Here is a 27468-nt window from a genome sequence, read left to right as displayed (position 1 = left end):
GGTGATCTCAGTTTGTCATTGCATGTCTGGGCCTACTGAGGCCCAGAGAACTCAAATCCATTATTTGTTCTTACTCATCTCTTTCTGCTAAAACAGAATTTATATTTCAAACTGGAAAGAGTTGGGTACCTGATGTCTAGGTTGCGTGTAATGGTTAAGGATTTGATACAGAGAGAAGTTGAGAAGCCACTTGAGGTATTATACACTTGGAGGTGTGCAAGTATAATCCCTTGGGAGCCCTCAATTTAGTTTGGAAGTTGGAGTTTAATTTTCAGGATCGGCATTTTCGAAGGAAATGTATAGGCTTATGCCGGATCAAAATCTAAACATTACAAGCACTCCTATGGAAACCTGTAGCATCGTCAGTAAGTGATGGGATTATGTCACATAATTATATGTTGAAGGCTATAATGCATTGATGGGGACATTAGAGTCCCTCATGCAGATGATGAAGTCAATTAGTTGCTTTTGTTGTTAGTCGAGTTGATTTGGTCAAGTCAATTTGGTTAGCTGTTAAGTCATGTTAAGTCAAGTAATTGGATCAATTGATCAATGTAAGACCTAATTACAAAGGTCAATTTTTAGGTGTGATCAATTGGTTTAATGGTCTAATGTTAGTAAGGTTTAATTTGGTTTGTAATAAGTTAATTGACTTAGTCAAGTAATTGAAAGGTCCAAGTTTAATTATTTGTTAATTGTTGACTTGATCAACTCATGATGTAGGGCATATATAAGGGCCACCCCACTCATGAATTAGGGAATTGATGATTGAATGAAAAAATCCTAGCCTCTTTCTTGTTCTTCTTCCTCCTCATCCCCTTCTCTTCTTCCTGCGTCTCTATAACCTCTTCTTCCTTCCTTGTTCTTCCTCCTCCTCTTTCCTCTGCAGTTGTCCGGCATCATGCATCCAATGCACTCTACTACAATGCAGATTTGAGAGCATGGTGGTGCGACTAAATCTTAATGCAATATTCTGAGCTGTGTCCCAAATGCGAGGAAGCCATATTAGAAAGTAGAAACAGAATAATAGCAGCAAACTTACCTACCAATAGCTCCTTGGAATCATTGATCATCCTTCAAATCATCGATAAGAATAAATTAAAATTGGCTTATACTGGAGCTAGGAAAAGGCTGTATAGGCTACCATTCGAGAAGCAGGCCAAGGCAGGGATGGATAGGATCAGTAAGATGTCGATAGTAACTGTTATGACTCACCTTTTCTGGTGCAACATTAAATATTGTTTTACATTTTAAATGGCACATTATTTATGTGTGTGTGTGAGAGAGAGAGAGAGAGAGAGAGAGACAGAGAGAGAGAGTGAGAGCGGTCCATGTAATCAAAGCCCCATGTTGCATTGTAGCCCAAGATAATCACAGATGACTCCATGTAATTTCCAAGCTATAAACATAAGTTCCAATAACCGAAATCTGAAATGCTGCTATAGCAGAATATACATTAGATAAATCCTAACTACAGTAGCATTATTTATGCACTAGATTGGAAAAGAAAAGGCCTCAAGCTAATGGTCTATAGGAGCACTTGATGCATTAGCATTTGAATCAAGAAGGGCAAAGTACTCTTCTAAGGCCTCTCCTTCTTTTGCTACTTCAATGTCATAGTCAGCTAATGGATCTCCAGTCAATTCTTTTGCGATTTCACCTTCCATAGCTTCATCTCTCTCAATCTCATATTTTTCTTCTTCTCCAGCATCCAGTTGACCAACTTCATCTCTCTCATCCATATGATTGTCAGCAGCAGCTCCTGAGGGGCCTACTTGATCATGTGTAGGTGGATTGCTATCAACTTGCTGGTTGTTCCCTGAAACTGTGCCAAATAGTAGTCTCAACATGCCAGCTAATGCACATGACACGCATAAACAAGAGACTAGTGCTAATAAAAACATTTTTAGTGACTTTTGGTACTAGCAGAAATACTAATTTGAGAGTTGGTAACGTTGGCATTGACTTTTCTGGTGAGAAGCATACAACAGAATACCTGCTGATTGTCTGGACCGTAATAGCATATTTGCAGCTGTTGGTCTTGATACCTTCGACTTTTTCCTCGACTCAAGTTGACTCTGGAAGTCAACAAGTCGCTAATTAATTGATCATTGCATAATGCTGCTGAAACTACAATTTTAGAGAAAAAACAAAGTACCTGTAGGACACAATTTCTTTCAGGATCTGTCAAGAGATCTAGTGCTTTTTCCATGTTGTTTTCATTCAACCGAAGAGCCTCTGCAGAAAGGTATCTCTCAAACCTGCCAAAAGGGAATCAACTTGGTGTATCAGTTAATTCTGATTCTGGTTGTAGAACACAAATTCTCAGACTCCTGAAAGATGTCACACTTCCGTATAAAAGAAACCAGTTCCTCTGCGTGATCACACTAAGTAACCAAGTTTCATGAGCACTTACATAGCATGCAATACCCTGCTCCCATGGATGGTGCATGCATATAGCAGTATCTTATTTAAGCAATGCCACCAACAGAGCACATTGACCAAGAATTCTAATGAAAAGCCAAACTTCCTGTACAGCATAGTAGGTAATAATGGATTGGAGTTTTAGCAGCTTTACACCCTCTATATACCATATCACTGATTTTCAGAACTTTGAGATTATCTTCAGTATTTGGATCCCATTGGGCTCCTAATCAAAAACCAAACAAACAAACTGAACTCCCAAGCATTTGCAACTAAGCCTCACAGATTCTACTTCTGGGGACTGCTTAATTCAGTTCTTTGGCTTACAATTTGAGACTCGAAAATAAGCTTAGAACTCTCCTGTAAGATCTAGCTTTCTCCCTTTTTTGTCTAGAATCTGAGTTCAAACTGAATAACCAGTTAACATGGGTATGCTCTTATTTGATATTATCATCTAGCAATGACATTAAGGCTAATCCTTTCAATAGTGATGCATGCTTAATTTCTACCTAAACGGTGTTCTGACCATATTTGAACTTTGACCAAGCTTAGACTCCTTCATGAGCACCTTAAAAATGGTGATAGGAAGAAGTCAGTATATCCTTAGCCCTGCTCAACTCCTTAATATGAAATGACTGCACCTACGAAACAAACTGAACATCAGCTCCATTTATCTATAGAGTTCCAGCACAAGTCGGATAAAGAAAAATATGGATACAGGAAGAAGATATACTTTGGCATCAAAATCTCATGTTTCCTGACTGCAAGCAGCATACCTTCTAGGTACAACTACATATCTAGCTTGATTGGAAAAGCCAAATAACTCTTGCTAAAATAATCTTAAAAACATCAAAAAATAAATTTTCCAGCACTTGTGGGCCACTGATTTAAAAATAAATAAAACAGTGAACCATTTTTTTATCCGATCAAAATCCTCAGACGGGGATAGCTTAAGCCTTAACTTCACCAAACGAGCTACAGATAAAGCTGCACCTTGTCCAAATATTGATAGTTCTGAAGAGTGAAGGGATTTCTTCTCCTCTTTTTCCGAGAAATATCTTGCTCGTGCTTGCTAACTAACCAACAACTTTGTCTAAAGGTGGATAATCATTCTACATTTCAGTTCATAGCAATAAGTTCGTCCAATGTTCAGTGATCCCTAAATCCTTGGGGAAGGAGGTAAGAGGCCTACTGCTTTGAGAATATCCAACATCAAATGCTCTTTGAGGGAATTCAAGATCAATTTTTTCAATGCCCAAGGACTCATGCAATTGTCGGAACAGGACAATAGAAGGAAAAGGTAATCATAAACTCCTGGTTGTTCAACTGGACATGAGAATTCCTTTTGACTATAGGCGACATGTTTGGATGCATAGGCAGATGTACCAAAGATCTGAAAACCAGGGCCCTGTTTAGTTGCATGATACCCCTGAGAGGGTTATTAAATCTCTCTAGCAGCATCTGCTTGACCTAGTTTATACCTACAGAACGTACTAATTCAAAGATATGCATCACATGATACTATCAATTAGTTGGGACTTGCAGAGACATCTATTACTACCAAATGCTTGTCATGTCATGATGAGACATCCACTAAATTTCAGTTAGATTCCTTTCATGGCGCACACCTAGATTCCATATGGTCAGTGAAATATATCTGTATCCTTCCCATTGGACACCTACTTTGACCAGTAATTGGTACACAATATAAAAACCCTACCCCCACAATTTGCAAGATAAACATGTCATATTCTCATAATAAACTGTCACAAGAAGACATGTGCATGGGAGGATGGGTTCCCTTGGACAAATTAGCAAGAAATAGAGACCGTATGAACATGTTACTGAGATAGTGATATTCTTTGAAGTGGGAGACTCTGGAACTTTTAATAGCATACTACGAGCAATTGCAGAAGAGAAATCTATCACTACTGCAGACAATGAAAATGCATGCAATTTCTTAGTAATGACTTTAAAGAGAGGTACGATGAAGGTACATAAAGGGGAAATAGAGAAAGGTTTGTCCCCTGAGGATTTGGGTGAGAAGGAAAAAGAAGGGAAAGTGAATCTTACCTTTCCTATATAGAGAAAAGGGAGAGAAATTACTAAAAAAAGGGCAGAAGGGATCTAAACTAGCCAGAGTTTGTAAAATTTCCAAAAATTTTTTTGGAATGATGGAAAGGCCTTCATGATAAGTTACATTATCTTGATGTTCATGTAAGAAAATGATTTAGAGTCACATATTGAACTTTTTTAAAAAAAGAGAAAAGAAAAGAATCACTTCAAACACAAATAAGTAGCATTTTGGAGGCTTATTTGTCATGATTAGCACCACAGTAGCTCCCAAGTCATCATTGGTTCATATAACATATAGAATTCTGGATACTGAATTTAGCAAAAATGGGATATAGTTGCTGAGCCAACTTACCCAATAGAGACCAGCTCATTCAACTTGTTCAGATTGACAGCCTTGTTCTGAGGAGTTCTACCGTATCTCTTCTGTTCCCTGCAATTTGTTATTATCAATGATCATAGTTTATAAAAATAAACAAAATGAAAAACACACATAAAAGAACATTCTATGGATTAGTTGTTGACTTTTACATGATCTGTTGTTGTCGCTGAATATCGTCCTCTCTCCTGCGAGCTACCCTTGCCCGCTCCTCAACCAAGAAATCAACTGCTGCCTGAATATCTTGACCAGTCATTCTTAATGCCCTTTTTGCTTCCCGCTCTTTGTAGCCCATGCCCATCAACAATGATAAAGCTTCATCTGACACTTGAAGCTGAAGTTAAACAAAGACAATTGAACTAATAGATGAGAATGTGGCAGAAAAGGACAAATAAAGTGATCATTCTCAATCTGTAAAAAAATAGTAGTTACATCTTTATTGTTCAAAAAGAAAGAAAGAAAAAAAAAAAAGATTGACAAAATAGTATTCATGGCTTCACAGATACATGGGAAAAAAAGCAGGTGATGCCCTATGAAAAGCAACAGACCTGAACATATTTAGCTTGTGCAGAGCTCAGAGCTTTACGGGCTTTTTCAAAATGACCACTGTGATAAGCCACCACCCCTTCAAGGAGTTCTAGTCTCACATATCTGTTTTACAAGGTCATAAAGAGGATATATACTTCAATGGGAGGAAAGTTTGATGCTTCCATAAAGAAATATAATAAAACCATCCTATCATCCATGCATAAAATAAGTGGACAAGTACTATGAAAGAACCTCACATGGCAAGCTCTGCATAGCGACCAGCCTGGAGGAGTCTAAACCTAGTGGAATCTTTACCATGTGAATGTTCAAACCCTTTTCTAGCCTTTTCCAGGCGTATTCCTGCCATTGATAGACATGAGATGTCCTGAAGCATGAAGTAACACCATACTATATCTAGTTGAAGTATAGGCACATTGTCAATCATCTGGAAACAAACAGCGAAAAGAGCCAAATCACAGATATCAGCATAATGTTCATTGTTGAAATACTTTGGAAAAATGAGTGCCTTAGATTACCTCTACAAATTTAGGATCACAGAGAGAGAAAGCCTCCTGCAAATACAAAATTACAGATGGTTAAATTATATGTAAAGGTTTTCATTAAATTACTTGAAGTAGTTCAGAAATGACGGTGTATTCCCTTGAAATTCTCATAGCAAGTATGATGGTCTAGCTATTAACTTTCTTGAAGAAATAAGAATGGTGAACAGAAATGACAGCAGCATTGCAACTAACCTCAGCGATATATAGCACATCCAATGCATCCTTAAATATTTGCTTTTTAATAAGACTTTTAGCATTTGCATGGAGCATCAGACCCATCATGATTGCCCTGTCGATAACAGTACAAAACTCTCATGAAGACAAGTAAATCACAGTTAAGAACAGTCTGAAGCCATATGCATATAATAGGTAACTAATGTGAGATTCAGCAAATATACCGTCTATCAGACTCAGAATTAAAGACCACTTTCTGACCATTCTGATCTTCAAGTTCTATATTGTAGTCTTCCACTGGTAGTGAACCATCTGCATGCCTCTCAGCCAATGCCTTAGCAGCATCACTGTCAAAAATTATGCTGTAAGCTAACAATTCTTCTAGCAGACATAGGTTGCAAACTCATAAATAAACACCATGAAGAGTAAGATAGCATGCATCCAGGTTGGAGCATTATTATAATATAGTTGATATTTATAGCTCATTCTTCTGAAATAAAGTTATGATCCATAAAGAGGTTATGACGCTTCAAGAAGCACTCTGAACTAGATTAGTTATGCTGAAGCAAAATGGTGAAATAGGAAAAGCTTAATGAGCTTCATTTAGACTTATTTTCCAGGGTAAACATCATACTAGAAAGTAACATATGTATCACCCTAAGCATGATTCAAACAGACCACAAGGCAATATGAAAGCAAGATTTGCACGAAATATACTACAGGGAGAGGAAACAAGAACCTGCTTGAAATTACCAAAATGACTACTTCATGGGCTCGAAACACTTCAAGACCATATGAACAATTTCTAAGTCAAAGAACACAGTGATTTTACGTATTCTTTGAATATTTTTTTGTCAAAAACTTGTAAAGGATGGCCAATAAAAGACAACACCACAATGCATGTGCACATCAGGGGAATTTAAGCATTCTAGATAGTCAATGGGAAAGTAAAACGTGTCCTTTTGATATACAAAATAGTGGATGAGGCCATATTTGTGATAACAAGTTTCAACTGCTGATGGAAATTTGAGTACGCACTTCTTCAAAATGCAAAAGAAAGGTAGACAAGAGCAATAGAAAATTCTACTGAATTCTGATGTGCACGCCAGATATTTTATAAAAATACTAATATTGTGAATCAAAATAAGAGAAATAAAGCACAGAGCTATGTTCAATAGAGATGAGATCTAATTATATAGTTGCGGTTACAAATCATCATCATCAAAGCCTTTCTCATCATATATGGAGTTAGCCATGGAACAGGATTTCAAATGAGAAGACCTCAATGAACGAGTAGTAGATTTTATTACGGTTGTTAATTTGACAGTAAACCAGAGGATGTAGATGTGATGACCACGAAACAAGATTTGGGTCCTTACACCCATATGAAGGGAAGCAATCCGAAAAAGCTAGGGAAAAAAGCCACTTGAACAAGGATCTCAGATAAAGGTTGAATTAGGTACAAGGTAGAATAATATCATTAGTGATAGAGCTAATGAGACTGAGGTTTTGGGCAAATATGATAAGGACGTATCTTATAAAAATTATGATGGAATATAAAAGGAGTAAAGAGAAGGGATGACAAAAAAAAAGAAAAAAAAAGTTGGATTAAAATCCGAAAAATGTTAAGGTTGAACGCACTTCTAATGGATGTAAAGAGATATCGGGATGAAAATATTGAAACTGAAGGGCACCATAGCAAGAATTCTAGATTTCAAACCACAAAATTTTACAAAGAGTTAGTTTTGTTGAAAAGAAACGAAAAATATAAGCTTTCAAGTTTCAATACTTAGACCACTCTTTTAAAAATATTATTTCTTTAGAAAATTGTTTTCATTTTTCTTTAGAAAATTGGTTTTGTGGTTTGGTTACATTAAATGATGTAGCTTCTGTGTTTTAAATTTTACTAGAATAACATTTCATATTTGAGAGTGTCATGCCCCCGATCCAGAGTATGATATGGCCGTGCTACCAAGGGGTATAACCCACGATAACACGAAGCCAACATTACATTTAGCTTTCAAATCCATCTCAAATATAATAGAATAAATAGGAATCCAATTTTATTATCCATTAAATGCAACCAATATTGTTTCAGAGCATCTAAATCCAAACATAAATACCAAACCCATAATTCTCAAAATTTAAAAAATTACTAAGCTACAAATTCATAATCAACTGAAGAGCTAAAGTTCTACTACATAGATCGCCAAGCTTGCTAGCATGAACTCCAAACTTGGACCATCTTTCATCCCCATGGACCCTATTCGCCTGGAGAATGAAAAATAAAAATAGAGATATATGAGTGATATAACTCAGTAAGTAAATCTTATTCTACCTTACCGGATCAAGCATAAGTTTTTTCATATCAATATATCATTAAATTAAAAAAATAATAGATATTCCAAAATAAGCATTTTATTGTACATTATATTAAAGCAAATCAAGCATATATAAATCATTAATATTTCATAAACATAGCTCCAAGTTCATTTTTACATAAATCATTCTTCTACCATTTAGTCATATCATTTTTCAAAACATTACTTACAGATATTCGTGCTACAGTCACTTTATACCTGTGACAGAGCCCGTGTTCGTAAATAGATTCATGTTTCGTATGCCAACTTTATAGCCATTGCAGGACCTACGTTCGTACGAATGCTAGCTCCAGATGTCGATTTTTCTAATTCTAGGAATCATACATAGCTATTTGAGAGCCTTTCAAATATTTATATCATTTTCTTAAAGTATACACATAAATAGATGAAAAATACTAAATAGTATAATCAAATTCGTCTTTCATAACAAAACTATTTTCATTAAAGCATTCATGAAATTATTTTTCATAATAAAGCATGATTTTCACAATACATATGATGATCCATACTTCTACGCAAAGCATGGTATTTCTACAAGCGAATCTTATGCAGAAAAAATATGATAATTTGAAAAATAATAAGTGTAAGATCTACTTACTTCTTTCATCTTAGACCGTCAAACTTCACTAGGCCGTTCAATTAACCCTATTAAAAATATTAAAAGCAAAATTAATTTCTGTTTGACGATTTTAATCGAATTAAAATAATAAGAAATAAGGACGACGATTTCGGGTGGATCAGACTTGAGCGATTCGATCAATAAATCATAGGCATGGACTCGATCATAGCCAAGATTAATCAACATGGTTCATCAATAAAGATTTCAAGGATATTCAACGGAGCCAGAGTGATCGGTCCAGTAGGCAGCCTGGGCACCAAGATGAATCAGAGCCCTTTACAGGGGTCAACTCAGGTTCGTAGATCAGGTCGACAGGACCCGATACTGGGTTCGATAGATCTTCTAGAGAGAAAGTAGAGAGAGAAACAAAGAGAATAGAGAGAAAACAAGAGAGGGATATGGTTCTCTCTCTCCTCCTCTTCTTTTCTTCTTTCTTCTTTTCTTCTTTCTTGGCAAAATAGAGGAAGGAGGTGGTTGGTGGTTGTGGTCATAGTGGTCCGGCGAGGTGGCAGCCGGAGGTGGAGACATGAGGCCGAGGGCGGTCAAGAGCGGCGGCCAGCAGGCCAAAATCAAACCAAAAAAAAGGCCCGAGAAGGAAAATTTCTTGGCTCGATGTACTCGGATCCCAGCCCGCTCGACGGCGGCTGGGGGTTCGGTTTCGGCTAGGGACTGATGCAGAGAAGAGGTCGTTGGCTTCGGCGATGAACGCTGCCGGTGGCGGCGTACTTGGAAGAAGGGAGCCGAAACTGAGCACCCTGTTTCGGCTCAAATCATGGCGATTCTCCAGCTCAAACCCAAGCAAGAGTCTGCTAAAACACTAGGAAAGAAAGGGGAGTAAGACAAGGAACATTTACCTTGGTCCGACGAAGCCTCTGGTGGCTCTTTCCGGCGAGGAATTGAGGAAGAAAGCCCAAAAAAAGGGATTGGAATCGACAGCTATTCTTGACGATTCCAGTGGAGAAAATCCAAGGAGGAGGGGGATTAAATAGGTGAAGTCCTCGAGTTCTAGATGAACTCAGACTGCCCTAGGAGTCTCCAATTTCTTCCAAAATTGGAGAAAGAAGACTCAGATACTCCTATCGGAGTCTTCTTCTCTGCTACATCGTGCATTCTTCTCGGCTGCATCGTGCCACAAGGCATGGTGGCCTTGGGCCTAGCCTCTTCGGGCCGGCCCACAAGCCCAAGACAAGTGCGGGTCGGTTAATGGACCGAGCCCTCACATAGAGGATTCAAATTGTTTAAAGCTTCAAGTAAAAATCCCATGCATGGACATGGAAACGGCAGGATATTGACATGGAAGAGCTTGGAAGATCAAAATTGTGGTGACATGAATTAATATTTGAACACTTATAAAGTCACCGCTAAAAATGTTCACTATGTTACTTACATTTTAGGAAGCAATTCCATAACATGATTATATGCATAGTTAAATAACATTATGAAGATTGTGATTAAATAGTATAGCTAAACGATATGGACCTTACGATAACCTGTTTTCTAGAACTTGAAAAGAAACATTTTTTTAATTGAGGAGAAAAGAATTGTTATCTTACACAACTTAATCAAGTGAGCAAACTGACAGAAAATAAAGCAAAGTTAGAGAATAATTATAAAGGAGAATAACATGATTCAAGAAGTTAGAAAAATAGAATAGGAAGGCATTGGTAGTAGCATGGATGTGGCTGCAGATTCTACATTGTTTGGTTAGCCTCCATATGAAGCACCAAACATGTTCAACTTCATGGTCGTTGTAAAGTAATTTGGTACATAAATATTGTAATCAACTAACACGAGTCTGCATTATTTCAAAAACAGAACCTGTTGCAACAACATCATCTGTTTGGTTAAAAAAATTATTGGAAAATATTTAATGCTACATTAGGAACCCATTAAGGTATATATTGGCAGCTATTTTAAAGCCACTAAGCTTGTGATGAACCAAAATATTTCATGATGTCAGAGACCACATCTTATACTCATGTTAATTCTATTAGAAAACATAAATAAGCACTCAGCTAATCTTTGCAAGAAAACAGACTCATGATGGAAGCTTTGAATTCAACATCCATAAAAACATCAAGTTCAGTCAGTGTTAAATTCCAATGTCTATTTCTTATCACATGATACTCCATATTGCAGTAAGGATCGAAGTGTTGTGTGCACAACATGCGGATGGGCAGGTTTGTGATGTGTGTGCATTTTTTTCCTTTTTTCTTTGGGAAGGGGGAGGGGGGAAGAAGTGAAAGTAGATTCAAGACAATCTTCTGTTACCTTATATAAGGTCCGCAATCTCGGTATCGAATACCATATTGGAAGCTTACCAATTTAGTACAATACGATACGCTTCCTGTACTGAAATACTCTTTAACCATTTTTTCAATTTTTATCTTGGTATGCTTTGATACATGTCGGTACACTTCAGTAAGGATCGGTACACATCTTGATATGCCTTGTTGTATGTCGATACACCATGGTACGAGGCGGTATGGCTCAGTATAGGGCAGTATGAGGCTTGTATCTAATCAAAGTTGAATTTTTGTACCGTTTTTCACTCAGTATGATACACTATGCGTCATATCGAGCGATACAGGGTGGTATGGCAGACCAGGACCTTATACCTTCTTTCATCTTAGGTTTATTGCCTACAAGAAAAGGGTTCGATTGGGACAGTTGAATCGGACATTTGAGACCACCTTGTGTCCTGGGATACAATTTCTTTTTGACTTCTCTTTATTCTTGTTCTTAGTGGTTGTTTCAGTCAGTTCCTACCATGATAGTATCAACCACTAATTTATACTCCCCAATTCCCACCAGAAGTTATCAATAAACGGGTCAAGGAAGACTTTTGTAATAATCTGAAATCCCTTGGAATAGCCTGCTGCTTGCACTAACCAGCCTGCAACCCTAACTATATTGCCCATAAGCAAGTCTAGCAAGAGACAACATCCAATTACTAATTCATGGTTTGTTCAGACTTTGATTCTTCTTACTAACCAAGGATAAAACTGTAATCCAACATACCAAATAGCCCAAGAACTCAAATACCTCTGACAACATCAGCCAATTCCAACTTAAAACCTGTTGCTGGAATTTGGACCTGGGGGCGACCACTGGGCCAAGAAGGTGGAGCTCCGGTGGGAATCGGCGGGCTGCGGTCTGGCGGCGCGCGACGTTCTCCGGGAGACCTGCAAGAAGCCGGTGGCCGGGGTTCTCGGCGCCGGCCCTCCGATGCTTAAGTCAGAGGGAGCAAGTGTATGAACGGGAGTAGTGAATATTCAGAGTTTCAATCTCCCAGCCCCCTTCAAAATGGGGAAGTTCTCCTTTTATAAAGGGGGCTGGGTTACCTGTGATGTGACAGGGCAAACAGTCTGTCGTACGATTGGGTATGCAGTAGAAATTAATGCCCGATCGTGTGAATCAATGCTGTTACTGTAGGAGATTAGGCCGAAGCTCTCAAGTCATCGTGGAGTCATGCCATCATTCGTAGCCAAGCAGGTTTGCCGTAAGAGGCTAGATGTCCGTAGACAACAGAGGCCATACGCTTTGATTGTTGAGCAAACTGAATGCCTGCAGGAGTCCTACACATTGATTGTTGAGTAAACTGAATGCCTGCAGGAGTCCTACGCATTGATTGTTGACGAAGGCAAGGCATAGTTTTTTGGTCGCGCTGCGGGGGGATGTGACCACAGCGCGTAAGTCAGGCGTCTTTGGGTTGGTAGAACTGCTCGGATGCTTCCAGGTCGGAGAGGCCACTCGGGCGCCTCCGGGTCTCCTGGTCAAAGGATTTGCTCGGCCGCCTCCAGGTCGGAGGAGGTCTGCTCGGATGCTTCCAGGTCGGAGAGGCCACTCGGGCGCCTCCGGGTCTCCTGGTCAAAGGATCTGCTCGGCCGCCTCCACGTTGGAGGAGGTCTGCTCGGCCGTTCATGCAAGCGTGACTTATATTTTCCCCCCCAACACTACCCCCGACTTCCGAGCTCGAGCTGAACGCAGGCTCGAGCGCGGGAAGTAGCTACGGTCGTGTTAATGTGGATTAGAAAAATTTTGAATTATCGCGCGCTTCAAGGCGCTTTTAATGGGCGGCGTCTCCTTTTTCGGAAACGTTTCATCAAGGAGGTACCTTTTCGTTTTTCGAAGCGTCCTCGCGTCGTGGGCTCATGATGGGGCCACACGACCCGACGAGGTGCTTCCATATTCGAAGCGTCAGCTCGAATTGAATGCAGCACTTTAATTTTTGGGGTCGACGCGTGTCGTGATCTGGACGGGGAGCAGTGCTCCGCTTCACAGATCTGGGCCGTCAGAGGGGTTTATATATAAATCTCTACTTGGCCGTCTCTGACTTCTTTCCCATTGTCTTTCTCCATCTTCTTCCTTGTCCGAAGCGGTCGATCCTCCATTACCTCCGGCAAACTCCCAAAGGTGTCCTTCTCTTCGTTTGCTCGGAACCCCTTCTTTCTCCCCTCCTTTCTCTCTTTTCTTTTCCTAATGGGTCTTGGTCCGGATGAAATCGGGTCCACAATGAGTGAGGTGGAGGTTGAGATGGCGAGGAGTGGTTTTTTCCTCGGCGAGGGTTCCGTTTGGAACCCGCTGGGTTGGGGGATCGGATAACGAACCCCCCTTAGGTCGGATCGGAGTGTATTTGGAGGCACTCTGGGCCGGCCTACGATTTCCCCTCCATGGGTTTGTGAATGAGTTGCTCGGGGAGTACCAACTTGTCCCGGCACAACTTGCTCCGAACGCATGGAGGACGATTATCGGGTTCCTGTCCTTGTGCATGGCATACGGGATCCCGTCTTCTGTGAATGTCTTCCGGCTGCTCTTCATGTTGAAGTCCAACAGGGGGACGGAGAGTGGCTCTATATCGCCCTTCGGGGGGTCGGCCACTCTTCCAGGGCGCTCCGACGTCCATTCACGACTGGAAGAAAATTTTTTCTTTTTGGGTTCCGAGCGGTCATGGGGGTTCAACCCTGGGTGGAGGCAGAGCCGGCTCAAGACCGCCAACAAACTCCCCAGGCTTTCCACGCGCTAGCAGGGAATCCTTAACGCCGTTCACGGCCTCGGGGATGGTATTCTTCTGAGCGGCCTCGTTAGCGAGGACGCTCTAGTCAATGTCGGTCTGAGCTCGGCGCGCCCTCAGGGTAAGGGTAGTAACTTAAAAAATTTCCTCTCCTTTTTTCCTTTTCCTCAACATTTTACAATATTTTACAAATTTCTTTTGCTCGTCCTTGCAGACGTTGCGAAAATGGTGACCAAGAGCGGAGCCTTGTACGCTCGGTTTCGAAAGAGGGCGGCCGAGATCGGAGGGGTCCTGCCCGAGCCGAAGAAGAAGGCCAAGGTCTCGGCTGGTGGGGCCGTCGAGGAGAGCGCTCCCCGAGCTGAGCCTTCCGAAGCTGCTCGGAGGGGGGGCTCGAGCTCCGAGCCCATGAGCACGAGCTCAGCAGGAGCTATGGCGTTCGCATGCCCGGCGCCAGTCTCGCAGATCCCTGGTCGGCCGCCCGTCCGACCCGAGTGCCCGGCGTCCGAGCCGGGCAGCAGCCGAGGGGCCGTGAGGCCGCCTTCGCCGCAGGCGATGAGGCCCAGCCTCCCCAGTCCACCGGAGGGCGAGGGCCAACAAGAAAGGCGGCCCTATATTCCAGAATGGGCAGTGTTCGAGGGCGACTAAGCTCTCGAGAACGTTGAGACGGCGCGGCAGATCTTCCGCGTCGCACTTCTCCCAGCCGATAGGGCGAAAATTCAGGCCATGAGCCTGAACAATTTTTTGGAATCAACTCGCCTCTTGATGTTCGGGTATGTCTTCATTATTTACTATTATTTATTCTTTGCGCTTTTAGCTTTTATGCCCTAACTTTATCCTCGGCCTAATTTCTCTTTGCCTTGCTTACAGCACCTCCACGAGATCGATACACGGATCTCGATCGGTATGGATTACAAGGAACGAGCTCGTCGGTGTCTGCGGGCGCAAGAAGAGGCCGAGAAAAAGCTGGCAGAGGCCGAGCTCCAAAAGGAGGAGCTTTTGCTTAGAGTGGGGGCCAGCGAGGACGAGGTCCAAATTCAGACCGCGGAGTTCGAGGAAGAAAGGGCCGCTCACGCTCTGACTAGATCAGAGGTGCGGGCCGCCGAGGCTCGTTTGGCCGAGGCACAGTCCTTGCTCGTCGCCCGCGAGCAGGAAATAAAGAACATGAAGCTGAAGGCCAAGCAACTCGAAGCTCGGGAGAACGAGGCCCGGGAGCAGGCCCAGAGCGCCATTCAACTCTTTCGTGAGTCAGAAGAGTTCCGCGACCTGCTCGAAGAGGAAGCCGTGAACGGGCTCATCCAAGGCTTCAACGACTTCCGTAATCAACTGAGGCGGCTCTGCCCTGATTTCGACCTCGACTTGCTTCAACCGGGAGCGGGGGTCGAGGAGTCCGAGGCAGGTGACTCGGTTGAGGCGGGGACTCGGGCGGTTGAAGAAGCCGCTCAAGAGGCTGAGGCCGCTGCCGAGGAAGGTCCGGCGGGAGCACCCGAGGCTGCTCTCGAGGTTGCTGAGGACGGCCGGGCCGAGACCTTCGCCACGGAGGAACCAGCCGTTGCCGAGGGCTCGGCGGGAGTTCCCGAAGCTGCCCCCGAAGCTACCGAGGACAGTGGGGCCGAAGGGATTCCAGCTGCTGGTGCCGCGCTCGCCCCCTAGGGTTTTCTTTTTCTTTTGTTATTTTTGTAAAGGAGGATGACCTTTATGTCTGTTATACGGCCGAGCCTCAATCTTGAACTCAGCCTTCGGGCTTTTCTTCTAAATGAACTTTCTTTTCTAAATTTGCGTAATTGATTTTAAGTCTCGCTTCTCAGTAGATCTAAGTTTCTTCGGGTTCACTCAAGTTCATGGACTTGGGCTCCGCGGCCTCAACCACGTTCGTTACGTAGTCAGACTTAGGTTTGGCATATTTGCCAAGTCCTTGGACTCGGGTCCTAAGTTCCCGCTGCTTGGACCCTCGACCAGCGATATCGCTGTATTTAGGTCCGAGACACTCGCCTGTCCTCGGGCTCATCAAGCCTTCGAGCTCGGCACTGAATCCTGCCGAACCCTAGAACCTGAGGTCGCTAACTTGACTCAAATCGTCGACTCCGTGAGCTCGGACCTCTAGCCGTCGAAGCGGATTGTCGGACCCCCTCCCCCGACTTAAACAGGTCTAGGTACAGGCCCGATACAAGTCCCCAAGCTCGAGATCGAATTTCGCCGAGCTGCCGGTATAAATCGAACTAGGGTTCACCGACGAGTAGTGCGCGCGGGGTCAATGAGGACAACCCGTGATTGACCCGGCAAAGCATCCCGACGCTGGTCGGGACTTTATTTAAGCATTCAATCGATGCAGGAATGAATATAAGTATTGATTAAAATGTACCTTTTGTACGGTCGGAGTCGAGTGTCTTACGCCGAGGTCGGCAGCTTTGCTCCTCAGCTAACTTTTGAGGACGCTCTTTTGCTCGGGGTCCGCTTTCTGGGGACGCCGGCACACTAGCAGAAATAGTTGCCATTGGAGATCTATGTGGGCGTTGCCTTGTGTCGTCCACGAACATTTTGGGGGCATTTTGTTGTCAATCATGAACGTTTCGGGAGACCGCGAAGGTACTACCCCGTCATCCCGAGGTCGAGGGAGCTCGGGCTCACTGTCGACTCGTCGGGGCATCTCGATCTTAGTCGAGGAGGCGCTACGGAGGGCCGCGAAGGTACTACCCCGTCTTTCCGAAGTGTCGAGGGGTCTGGGCACGCGCTGTCGACACTCGGGGCATCCTGAATTGTCGGAGGATCGTACGCGAGGTCGAGGGGTCTGGGCACGCGCTGTCGACCTGCGACGCTTCTCGAGGCCGAGGGGTCTGGGCACGCGCTGTCGGCTCTCGAGGCATCTCGACCTTAGCCAAGTTATCGTACGCGAGGTCGAGGGATTTGCGCACGCTCTCTCGACCTGCGACGCTTCTCGAGGTCGAGGGGTCTGGGAATGCACCGTCGACCTCGGGGCATCCCGGCCTTAGCCGAGGTAATTGAGGGAGATCGAGACCAAGCTCGACATTGGCACTTCGGACTTCTGGCTAAGGCGTCCGGTGTTGCCTGGTGTTAATTGTAGTATCCGAACGAGGTCGTATAAACGAGCCGGGTCGGGTCGTCTGAGAGTCACGAAACATTTAGTCATCAGGGAAAACGTAGCATGATTAAACGATTGCAGATAAATTATTGTAAAAAGGTGAGACTCATGCTCCGATCAGAGAGAACCCCTTGGGGTCCTACTGGTAATATACCCGGAGATTTTCAGAACTCCAGCTTCGTGGAATGGGGGTCCCCTCGAGAGACTCCAGCTTGTACGCCCCGGGTCGCTGGACGCGCGCGACCCGGTAAGGTCCTTCCCAATTCAGAGCCAACTTTCCTTGCTCGGTCGGCTGAGAGGCTTCAGCCCTTCTGAGGACGAGGTCCCCCACTTTGAAGGATTTGACTTTGACTCTAGCGTTGTAGTATTGCGCCGTCTTTTGCTGGTACCTCGCCATGCGGACTCGGGCGGCTTCCCTTGTCTCCTCGATTAGGTCCAGATTGTTTCTGAGCTGCGAAGAGCTGGAGTTGGCGTCATAATGCTCTACCCTCGGGGAAGGAAGCCCGATCTCCAACGGGATGACGGCTTCCGTTCCATATGTCAAATTGAAGGGAGTTTCGTCGGTGGGTACACGGAACGTGATCCGATAAGCCCACAGGACGTTGTATAGGTCTTCGACCCACTGTCCCTTGGACTGGTCGAGCCTGGCTTTGAGCTCCTGCAAAATAGTACGATTCGTTACCTCGGTTTCTCCATTTGTCTGAGGATGCGCGACCGAGGTGAAGCGGTGGTCGATGCCGAGCTCGAAGCAGAACTCTCTAAAGCGAGCGTTGTCAAACTGGCGGCCGTTGTCTGATATGAGGATGCGGGAAAGTCCAATCTGCAGATTATTGACTTCCAAACGAAATTCCGCATCTTCTGCTCGGTGATCCGGGCCACTGGCTCGGCCTCAACCCATTTAGTAAAATAGTCGATAGAAACGACCAAAAATTTTCTTTGCCCGGTTGCCAGAGGGAATGGTCCCAGGATATCAATTTCCCATTGGGCAAATGGCCAAGGGGAACTGATCGAGGTCAACGGGGCCGAGGGTCGGCGTTGAATATTGGCGTTCCTCTGACATCGGTCGCATCTCCGGACGAAGTCTAGCGTATCCTTCTGGAGTGTCGGCCAGTAATATCCCTGGCGCAGAATCTTATGTGCCAGTGCTCGGCCTCCCAGATGATTTCCGCAAATTCCTTCATGGACTTTGCGCATTGCATAATCCGCCTCTGTCGGGCGGAGGCATCTAAGGAGAGGAGAGGTAAAAGATCTCCGATAAAGCTTGCCTTCATACAATATGTACCGAGCGGCTAGACGCTTGACTCGGCGAGCCTCGCGTTCATCACTGGGGAGGACTTCATCCTGCAGATAGCTGATGAGCTCGTCCATCCAGCTCGGCTCGACTTTAATGCAAAGGGCCGGCTCGGGTTCCTCCGTGCTGGGCATTTGGAGATACTCTAGCGCTGCTGCTTTGGGGAGCTCGCTCATACGCGAGGACGCTAACTTCGACAATTGATCTGCCCTGAGATTCTCCGATCTGGCAATGTGTTGGATGTGGAAGGAGCTTAGAGTCGAGATGAGGTGTCGCACTTTTTGAAGGTATTTCTGCATTGATGGTTTCCGAGCTTCGAAGTCTCCCAAAACTTGGCTTACAATTAGTTGGAAATCACTGAAAACCTTCAGATTCTCGACCTTCAGCTCCTTAGCCAACTTGAGTCCGGCACTGAGTGCCTCGCATTATTCGAGGCGGGGAATTCGAGGCGCAGAGCTTGTTCTGCAACCACCCCATCCGGGCTGGTGAGGATGAGGCCTGCTCCGCTACCCCCCGAGGTCGAGGAGTCGTCCACATGCAAGGTCCACGGCTGTTCCAAGGGCTCCTCTGCCACAGGTATGGGCTTGGGCTCGTCGGGCACAGTACACTCCACGATAAAGTCGGCGAGCGCCTGAGCTTTAATTGCTGGCCTCGGACGATATTCAAGATCAAACTCCCCGAGCTCGACTGCCCACTTTGTAATTCGACCAGCACGATCTGATCGTTGCAGGATCTGCTTCATCGGCTGGTCGGTCAATACGGCCACCGTGGGAGCTTGAAAATAGGGTCGGAGCCTCCGAGCTGAGACGACCAGGGCAAAGATGGTCTTTTCCAGCTTGGAGTACCGGGTCTCGCCATCCCTCAAGACCCGGCTAGTGTAGTATACCGGTCTCTGAAGCTTGCTCTCCTCTCGGACCAGGATCGAGCTCACTGCAACCGGAGAAACAGCCAAGTACAGATAAAGGAGCTCACCCTGTTGAGGCTTCGTTAGCAAAGGAGGAGAAGCGAGAAGACGCTTAAGCTCTTCAAAGACTTGCTGGCATTCTGCCGACCACAAGAAGTTCTTCGGCCGCTTGAGAGCCGCAAAGAACGCAAGACAGCGCTCGGCCGACCGGAAAACAAATCTCCCGAGAGCTGCAACCCGCCCCGTGAGCCGCTGCACCTCTTTAACTGTCCTCGGGGGCACCATCTTTTGGAGCGCTCGGATCTTCTCGGGATTGGCTTCAATTCCCCGTTGGGTAATCACGAAGCCAAGGAACTTGCCCGAGGTGACTTCGAATGCACATTTTGCAGAATTGAGCTTCATCTGGTATCTTCGAAGCGTGGTGAATGCTTCGTCGAGGTCAGCCACATGATCCTTCGCCACTCGACTCTTCACCAGCATGTCATCGACATAGACCTCCATGTTTCGGCCTATTTGGTCTTTAAAGATTCGGCTGACCAGCCTTTAATAAGTTGCTCCAGCATTCTTTAAGCCGAAGGGCATCACTTTGTAGCAATAGGTGCCCCCGTCAGTAATGAAGGCCGTCTTTTCTTCATCCTCCGGCGCCATCCGGATCTGGTTGTACCCCGAGAAGGCGTCCATGAATGTCAGCAACTCATGTCCCGAGGTGGAGTCCACGAGCTGGTCGATGCTAGGGAGTGGGAAGCTGTCCTTTAGGCAGGGCTTGTTTAGGTCGGTGTAGTCCACGCACATGCGCCACTTCCCGCTAGCTTTTCTGACAAGGACCACATTGGCGAGCCACTCCGGGTAGGATATCTTCCGGATGAAGCCGGCCTTGAGGAGTTTGTCGACTTCCTCGGCTGCCGCTCGTTGTCGCTCCGGGGCGGCACTCCGTTTTTTTGCCGCACGGGCTTGCAGGTCGGCTTCGTTTGGAGCCGATGGACCGCGACCTCCGGATCTATCCCCGGCATATCAGCGGGCGACCAGGCGAAGATGTCCATGTTGGCCCGCAGGAAGCTGGCAAGGCGATCTCTCTTGCGAGCATCAAGGCCGGAGCCGACCTGCACGGTTAGCTCGAAAAAATTTTCTCGTAAGGATATTTGGGTGAGTAGCTCACCAGGCTCTACCCGCTTCTTCTGAGGGCCAATCTGTGTCTCTAAAGTTTCAGCTGAGAGCTGGTTATCTGGTGTCGAAGTTGACACTTTGGCCGGTTGCTTCACCTCGTGGGTCGCCATGTAACATCGCCTTGCTACCGCCTGGTCCCCACGGACTTCGCCGACTCCTTGGCTGGTGGGGAACCGCATAAGTAGGTGGCACGTTGATACCACGGCTCGAAGAGCGTTGAGCCCTGATCGTCCAAGGATGGCGTTATAGGCCGAGGGCAAGCGCACCACGAGGAAATCCATCCTTACGGTACTCTCTCGAGGGGGCGAGCCCGACCGTGACTAGGAGATCGACCTCGCCCTCCACTGGAACTGAGTCTCTAGTAAATCCGACCAGCGGGACGTTCATCCTCCGTAACTGCTTTTCTGTCATCCCCATTCTAGAATAAGCATCAAAGTACAAAACATTCGCCGAACTTCCATTATCAACTAGGACGCGTTTTACATCAAACTTGTTTACGACCATAGAGATGACTACAGCGTCATCGTGGGAAGTTTCAACTTCCTTCAAGTCCTCATTCGAGAAAGAGATGACTTTAGAGGTGCGGGGGCGCTTTGGAAGAAGCCTTTCCCCAGCTGGTTCTCTGGCTGGGGCCCCCTATCTATGGCACTGATAGTGCCAGCGATGGGTTTGTTAGCATTCGGCTCTCCATGCTGCACGGCATCCTCTACTGGCCTTTTCTCTTCACGCCGGTTTCGCACGAACCGATTGAGTACTCCTCGGCGGATGAGTGCCTCGATCTCATCCCGGAGCTGGAAGCAGTCCTCCGTATCATGGCCATTGTCCCGGTGGAAGCGGCAGTACTTCTTGGGATTGCGCCAGGCCCCGAGGTCCCGCATCGGGGGTGGAGGCCGAAAATAATCCCGACCCTCGATCTCCATGAGGATCTTAGTCCGAGGAGCATTAAGGGGAGTGTAATTTTCGTACCTCCCATTGGGTGTGCGGGGCCGCGGTGGAGATCTTGGACGAGGCGGGAACCTTGGTCGGAGCGATCCCCGCAGCCGGGGAGGACTCTTCAGACGAGGCGGATTCTTAGCTCGGCGCAGAGACGGGCTTCTGGGACGGCCGCGCTCCTCACGACGCCTCTTCTGCTTTCTGGAGGTCTGCTCGGCCCCACCTCGTTTAGAAGCAACGGCTTCCTCGGCTTTTGCGTACTTCCGCGCCCGGACTAGTATCTCGGTGAAGTCAGCTGGAAAATTCTTCTCGATGGAGAAGAGAAACCTATAGGACCGAGCTCCAGTCTTGAGTGCCGACATGGCTATTGACTGGTCAAGCTCGCGGACCTCCCAAGTTGCGGCAGTGAAACGGTCCAGGTATTCCCTGAGCGACTCTCCCTCCCTTTGCTTTATATCGAGGAGGGAGTCTGAAGTCCGCCGCTGGGGTCGGCTGGCAGCAAAGTTAGTGGCGAACTGCCTGCCGATCTGCTCGAAAGAGGAGACCGTGCTGGGTTTCAGCCCGGCGAACCAAAGCCGAGCTGCTCCTCGAAGTGTTGCCGGAAAGGCCTTGCAGAGCATGGCCTCCGAGGATCCTTGCAGTGCCATCAAGGCCCGATAACTCTCCAGGTGATCGAGGGGGTCGGTCATGCCGTTGCAGGGCTCCACCTGGGGCATCTTGAACCTCGGCGAGACCGGCTCATCCTCGATTTGTTGGGAGAAAGGGAACTTCGTGGTAAACTCGAAGTCACCCTCACGTCTCGCCCTCCTGCCGTGAGGCGCTCCAGCTTCTCGACTTTCTTGTCGAGTACGTCGCTCTGGGGGATTGCCACGGTGGTCTGCTCGAGCGCAGGTTGCCCTGGGACTGACTCGACCTCTGACGGTTGCGGCCAGTCGCCTGGACCCCTCACTGGGGGTTCTCTCTAGGAGGATGCTCGGGCATGGAGATCTTGGCCTTGGGGGGCCGGTCCACTTGAAGGGGGCACCGGCTGGACCGGGGCCTGAGGAAACGCTGCTGTCGGGACGCCCCAAGGTTGCAGGACTTTGGACGGCAGCAGCCAAGGCCTGGACCTGCTGCACCAGGGCATCAAACTGTTCCGGCCAAACTTGAGGAGTCGAATCGGCCGAAGGTGGTGAGTTCTTGGACAGAGTGTCCAGGGCTAGGTGGAAGACGTCGGGAGGCATTAGAAGCTCCCTTGCTTCTCAGCTTCATGGCCGCGACTCGGGTCCTTCCTCTAGCACCAACTGCTGCTGGAATTTGGACCCGAGGGTGACCACTGGGCCAGGAAGGTGGAGCTCTGGTGGGAATCGGCGGGCTGTGGTCTGGCGGCGCGCGACGTTCTCCGGAAGACCTGCAAGAAGCTGGTGGCCGGGGTTCCCGGCGCCGGCTCTCTGATGCTTAAGTCAGAGGGGGCAAGTGTATGAACGAGAGTAGTGAATATTCAGAGTTTCAATCTCCCAGCCCCCTTCAAAATGGGGAAGTTCTCCTTTTATAGAGGGGGCTGGGTTACCTGTGATGTGACGGGGCAAACGGTCTGTCGTACGATTGGTTATGCAGTAGAAATTAATGCCCGATCGTGTGAATCAATGCTGTTACTGTAGGAGATTAGGCCGAAGCTCTCAAGTCATCGTGAAGTCATGCCATCATTCGTAGCCAAGCAGGTTTGCCGTAAAAGGCTTGATGTCCGTAGACAACAGAGGCCATACGCTTTGATTGTTGAGTAAACTGAATGCCTGCAGGAGTCCTACGCATTGATTGTTGAGTAAACTGAATGCCCGCAGGAGTCCTACGCATTGATTGTTGACGAAGGCAAGGCGTAGTTTTTTGGTCGCGCTGCGGGGGATTTGATCACAGCACGTAAGTCGGGCGTCTTTCTATTGGTAGAGCTGCTCGGATGCTTCCAGGTCGGAGAGGCCACTCGGGCGCCTCCGGGTCTCCTGGTCAAAGGATCTGCTCGGCCGCCTCCAGATCGGAGGAGGTCTGCTCGGATGCTTCCAGGTCGGAGAGGCCACTTGGGCGCCTCCGGATCTCCTAATCAAAGGATCTGCTCGGCCGCCTCCAAGTCGGAGGAGGTCTGCTCGGCCGTTCATGCAAGCGTGACTTATATTTTTCCCCCCCAACAAAACCCATAACTTCAAAAAGCATTCTCAAGTAACTACTCATCTCCATTGCAAATTGTAACCCAAAGAGCGCAAGATCATAACCTTCTTGTCTAGATTGGGAACTTTTAAGCATCGAACTGTCACCCCCACCAAGAAAGCAACCAAAATCTCCAAGAATCCCAAACCGATGGACAGAGAGAGGGGAAAGAGAAATCTAACCGGATTCTGGCGAGTTTCTTGCTGCGCTCGGCCTCGGCGGCCGCCTCTTCATTGAGGGCCTTCCCCCGATCGCGCGAGACAACGCTCGCGAGCACCTTGGAGTTGTTCTTGAGTCCCAATTGGGAGAGGGGACGGACCTCCTCGCCGTCCTTGAGCACTTTTCCGCCGCAGATCAGGTTGATGCAGTCGGGAGAGCCGCCCGATCGCCGCGCCACCTCGGCGCGGAGCATCGGGAGCGTCCACGCCTCCAGCTCGACCTCCAGGACCCCCGACCACGCCCCGGCGATCCTCAGCCTCGCCACCGCGGCGGACGGAGAACCCGGGGACTTCTTGGCGTCCATGGGAATGGAATTCCAGGCGGTCTTGAGCGATTACTTGGTGGCGAAGGTTGAGGAGACGGCAATGGAGGTGGTGGCGGTTTCCACGAGACTTTATTGATGGCCCTTTTGGATGAATTCGAGCCTGACTGACTTTAAGCCATTTATACTTTTTGGCACTTTTTGGCAGCGGAGTAGGTTGGTGGTCTGGATTGGTCCATACGTTATTTTGGACTCGTACGGAATTTTTAAAATTAAAATAATATTTGAAAAAAAAATGTTTAAACACGATATCCGAAAAAAATAATTTTTTTATATTTGTTCGATAAAAATTATATTTTTTAAAAAAAACTTCATTCCATCTAAAAGCTTTAAGATATTTTTGGAACAAAAATTTATCCTAATTTTCAATCCATAAAATTTAATTTTTTTTAATATTTTGTATAGATTTTTTTATAAAATATGTGAATCTTATTTTCGTAACATCTCTCCATTTTTTTTCGTTGACCGCACTTTTCTTACTTCTCTTTCTGCGAACTAAATGTGTTTTAAGTTCTTTACATTTGAGCTTGAATATGATTATTAACCCAATGTATATTGGGTTTGGGTTTGAGTTAACAATATTAATCAGAATTCTAGTTAAGTCGAGTTAATCTAAACTAAATTTCTACAATGGAACCTCACTTACTACTATGTTGCATTAGTGAAAATTTAATGTGTAATGTATACCGATTTTAATGAAAAATACTTTTCATTAGTATTATATCTTGCTGATATTCCACATGGATTGTTAGATTACACTAATATTTTATTAATTTCTAAAAATAATAATAATCTTATTTAAAAGTGAAAATAAAATCACTAATGATCTTGCAATATTACATTTAAATATCTCCTAAATGCAATACTTTTCTATTTTTTATTATATGCAGATTAGACCATGATATTATTTTTTTAAAATAATATATTACTATATCGATAGATATGTATATACTATTAGAATGTTGTATAGTGATAGTATATCATAATATTAATATCAAAAGTTTAATTTGAAAAATAGTTGGGCTATATATCTATTATATTATATTATATTTTTATTATTTATTATATCTGATATGGTGAATATTTGTTAATTTAACCTCGGTATAAACAGAAGTGTCTGACCTCGGTATTGTCTAAAATGTTTTATCTTGGTGCTAAGCAAAGTGCTATTTTTTTTTGTCCGACCAAGCAACATAGAAATGCCACGTGTCTCATTAAACACCATTTGAGGATAGTTAATGCTTATTAAGAACATGGCCATGACCATGGCCATGACCTTGGCAATGATTAAGCCAGCTTGGCTATTATTGCACGATTAAAGCGGTTGTCACCATGTGCATAATGTGGAGAGTCGTTACTTTGCAGTTATAATGTGTCTTATTAATTTGGTAACAAACACTAACTCTATCCTTTATAAAGAAGGTTGGGGGACCCTCAGGTAGGTTATTCTTTCTACTCTACTCTCTCTAAAGACTCTTTCTTTCTTTCACTATTTTCTTAGAGTTCGACTGACTTGAGCATCGAAAGATTTCCCACCGGATAACCTCCGGCAAGAGGACTTTCTTTTCAGGTTGGTCCAGCATTCTAAAAGCTTAGTCAAGTTCGCCACCGGCATCCCCCTAGTCAAAAATTGACATCCCATATATCAGCCCCAACTCTTTAGCTCAGAGTGAAACCAACCTCACCATTTGACCTCGGTTACTTACCGACCTCAACATTCACCTTGGATTCTAGCGACAACAGATTGGTGCTAGAGAAAGGGCCTTCTTTGATCCCTGTTTGGAAAATCGAGAGAGATTTAGGCCCTATTTGGAGGAGCTTTTGGAGGGCCAAAAAAGTACTTTTAGATAAAAAATGGTGTTTGGTAAAATTTCGGAAAGCTGTTTCAGCTTTTGCGGGAAGCTGAAAACAGCTTTTGGGAAGAAGCTCCAATTTGGAGCTTTCCGAAAATGCTATTTTCAACTTTGTCGGAAAGCTGTTTTTGGACCAAAATACCTCCATTTAAATCACACTTTTTTTCCCCAAAATCTTCATCCCGCCTCTTCTTCTCTCGCCCATCCTCTCCCTCTCCCTCTCCCTCTATCTTCTTTTTCCTCTCAACGTCGCCGCCTCTATTCCTTCTTCCTCTTCTTTTTTTTTCTTTTTTTTTTATTTTGGGACCTCGTAGCTGCCCACGGTGGCAGCCACCATGCCAACCACTACCCATGGCTGGCGACCTCTCTATATTTTAATGAAATAAAATAATAAATAAATAAATAAATAAATAAAAAGAAAAATAATGAGTGAGTAACAAATAATCTGATCTAAATAAATAAATAAATAAAAATATTAGTAATTATTTAACCAATTTTATCATCTAGCTATAAAGTTTGTTAGAGAGATAAATGATCATTAGAAGGATGAAAAATTAATTTACACTAATAATTATAATATTTTATATATTTATTATTGTATTATACTATAAATATAATATTATATTACATTATATCATAATACATTGATATGTTATGTTAAATAATTTAATATTATATTAAATTATGATTCTATAATACATAATGTTATAGTACTATATTATAATAATATTATATTACATTACATTAATATTATACTATATCATATATTTATGTATTAATACATATTATATTTTATTATGCTCTGTTATATAATACTGGTAATGTCTTTTATGGTCATTTTGTCACACAAAAGTACTTTCTCAGCTTGTTTACCAAACACATGTTAAAGTGCCACAGCACTTTAGAAATATAGTTACCAAACAGCAAACAGCTTTTTATAAATGCTCTACTTCAGACAGCTCTACTTCCAACAGCTCTACTTCCAAAAGCTCTACTACTAACAGCTCCCCCAAACAGGGCCTTAGAGTTTTCGGTCATGAAGTTGAGGAGGACTATAGGTGCATCAAGCACTTCTCGCTTGGAGGTTCACCTGGAATCATATGCCTCTCGACAAAGTCCTCGCCAAGTTCCTCCACCTCAGCAACCAAAACCAATGTTTATTACACCTAAGCAGTTTGACCTACTTATGCAATATGTGTAAATATTGACAGTAGCTGTTCAATGCCTGCAGCAAGCGATAGCCAACTAGCAACAACCAAATGAACCGAATCCAAATCTGGCTCCAACTCCTCCTAGTCCCCATTCTCATCCATGGCCCCTCAAACGAGTTTAGTAAAGTTGTCATTCTCATT

General features: G+C 45.0%; 2 protein-coding genes and 1 long non-coding RNA gene across 4 annotated transcripts; 2 read left to right on the top strand and 1 right to left on the bottom strand.

Moving 5' to 3' along the window:
- Positions 1-1334: 1334 nt before the first annotated feature.
- LOC103715908 (NEDD8 ultimate buster 1) lies at positions 1335-24359 on the bottom strand. Of its 2 annotated transcripts, none has more exons than XM_039133026.1 (11): positions 23905-24359; positions 6366-6488; positions 6160-6256; positions 5941-5976; positions 5662-5849; positions 5425-5527; positions 5029-5210; positions 4853-4930; positions 2159-2261; positions 1997-2078; positions 1335-1825 (listed from the first exon to the last, which is right to left on the bottom strand). In XM_039133026.1, the coding sequence occupies exons 1-11, from the start codon at positions 24243-24245 to the stop codon at positions 1521-1523; spliced, it is 1638 nt and encodes a 545-aa protein (XP_038988954.1). In that variant the 5' UTR covers positions 24246-24359; the 3' UTR covers positions 1335-1520. The 2 variants fall into 2 exon arrangements, with proteins under 2 accessions (XP_038988954.1, XP_038988957.1); XM_039133029.1 differs by having other exon boundaries at positions 1335-1819; positions 23905-24272.
- LOC120112904 (translation initiation factor IF-2-like) lies at positions 12869-16797 on the top strand. The gene is made up of 2 exons (XM_039133033.1): positions 12869-12954; positions 13049-16797. Exon 2 carries the CDS (start codon positions 15059-15061, stop codon positions 15803-15805), a length of 747 nt encoding a protein of 248 aa, XP_038988961.1. The 5' UTR covers positions 12869-12954; positions 13049-15058; the 3' UTR covers positions 15806-16797.
- Positions 12923-23898, top strand: LOC120112905. Its single transcript, XR_005514570.1, has 3 exons — positions 12923-12974; positions 23488-23561; positions 23656-23898. It is a non-coding gene; the product is annotated as an uncharacterized LOC120112905 (long non-coding RNA).
- Positions 24360-27468: the final 3109 nt, after the last annotated feature.

This window comes from Phoenix dactylifera, chromosome 1 (assembly GCF_009389715.1).
Source record: "Phoenix dactylifera cultivar Barhee BC4 chromosome 1, palm_55x_up_171113_PBpolish2nd_filt_p, whole genome shotgun sequence".
NCBI lineage: Eukaryota > Viridiplantae > Streptophyta > Magnoliopsida > Arecales > Arecaceae > Phoenix > Phoenix dactylifera.
The sequence above is the reverse complement of the archived record's forward strand: the minus strand, read 5'-3'. Positions and strand labels throughout refer to the sequence as shown.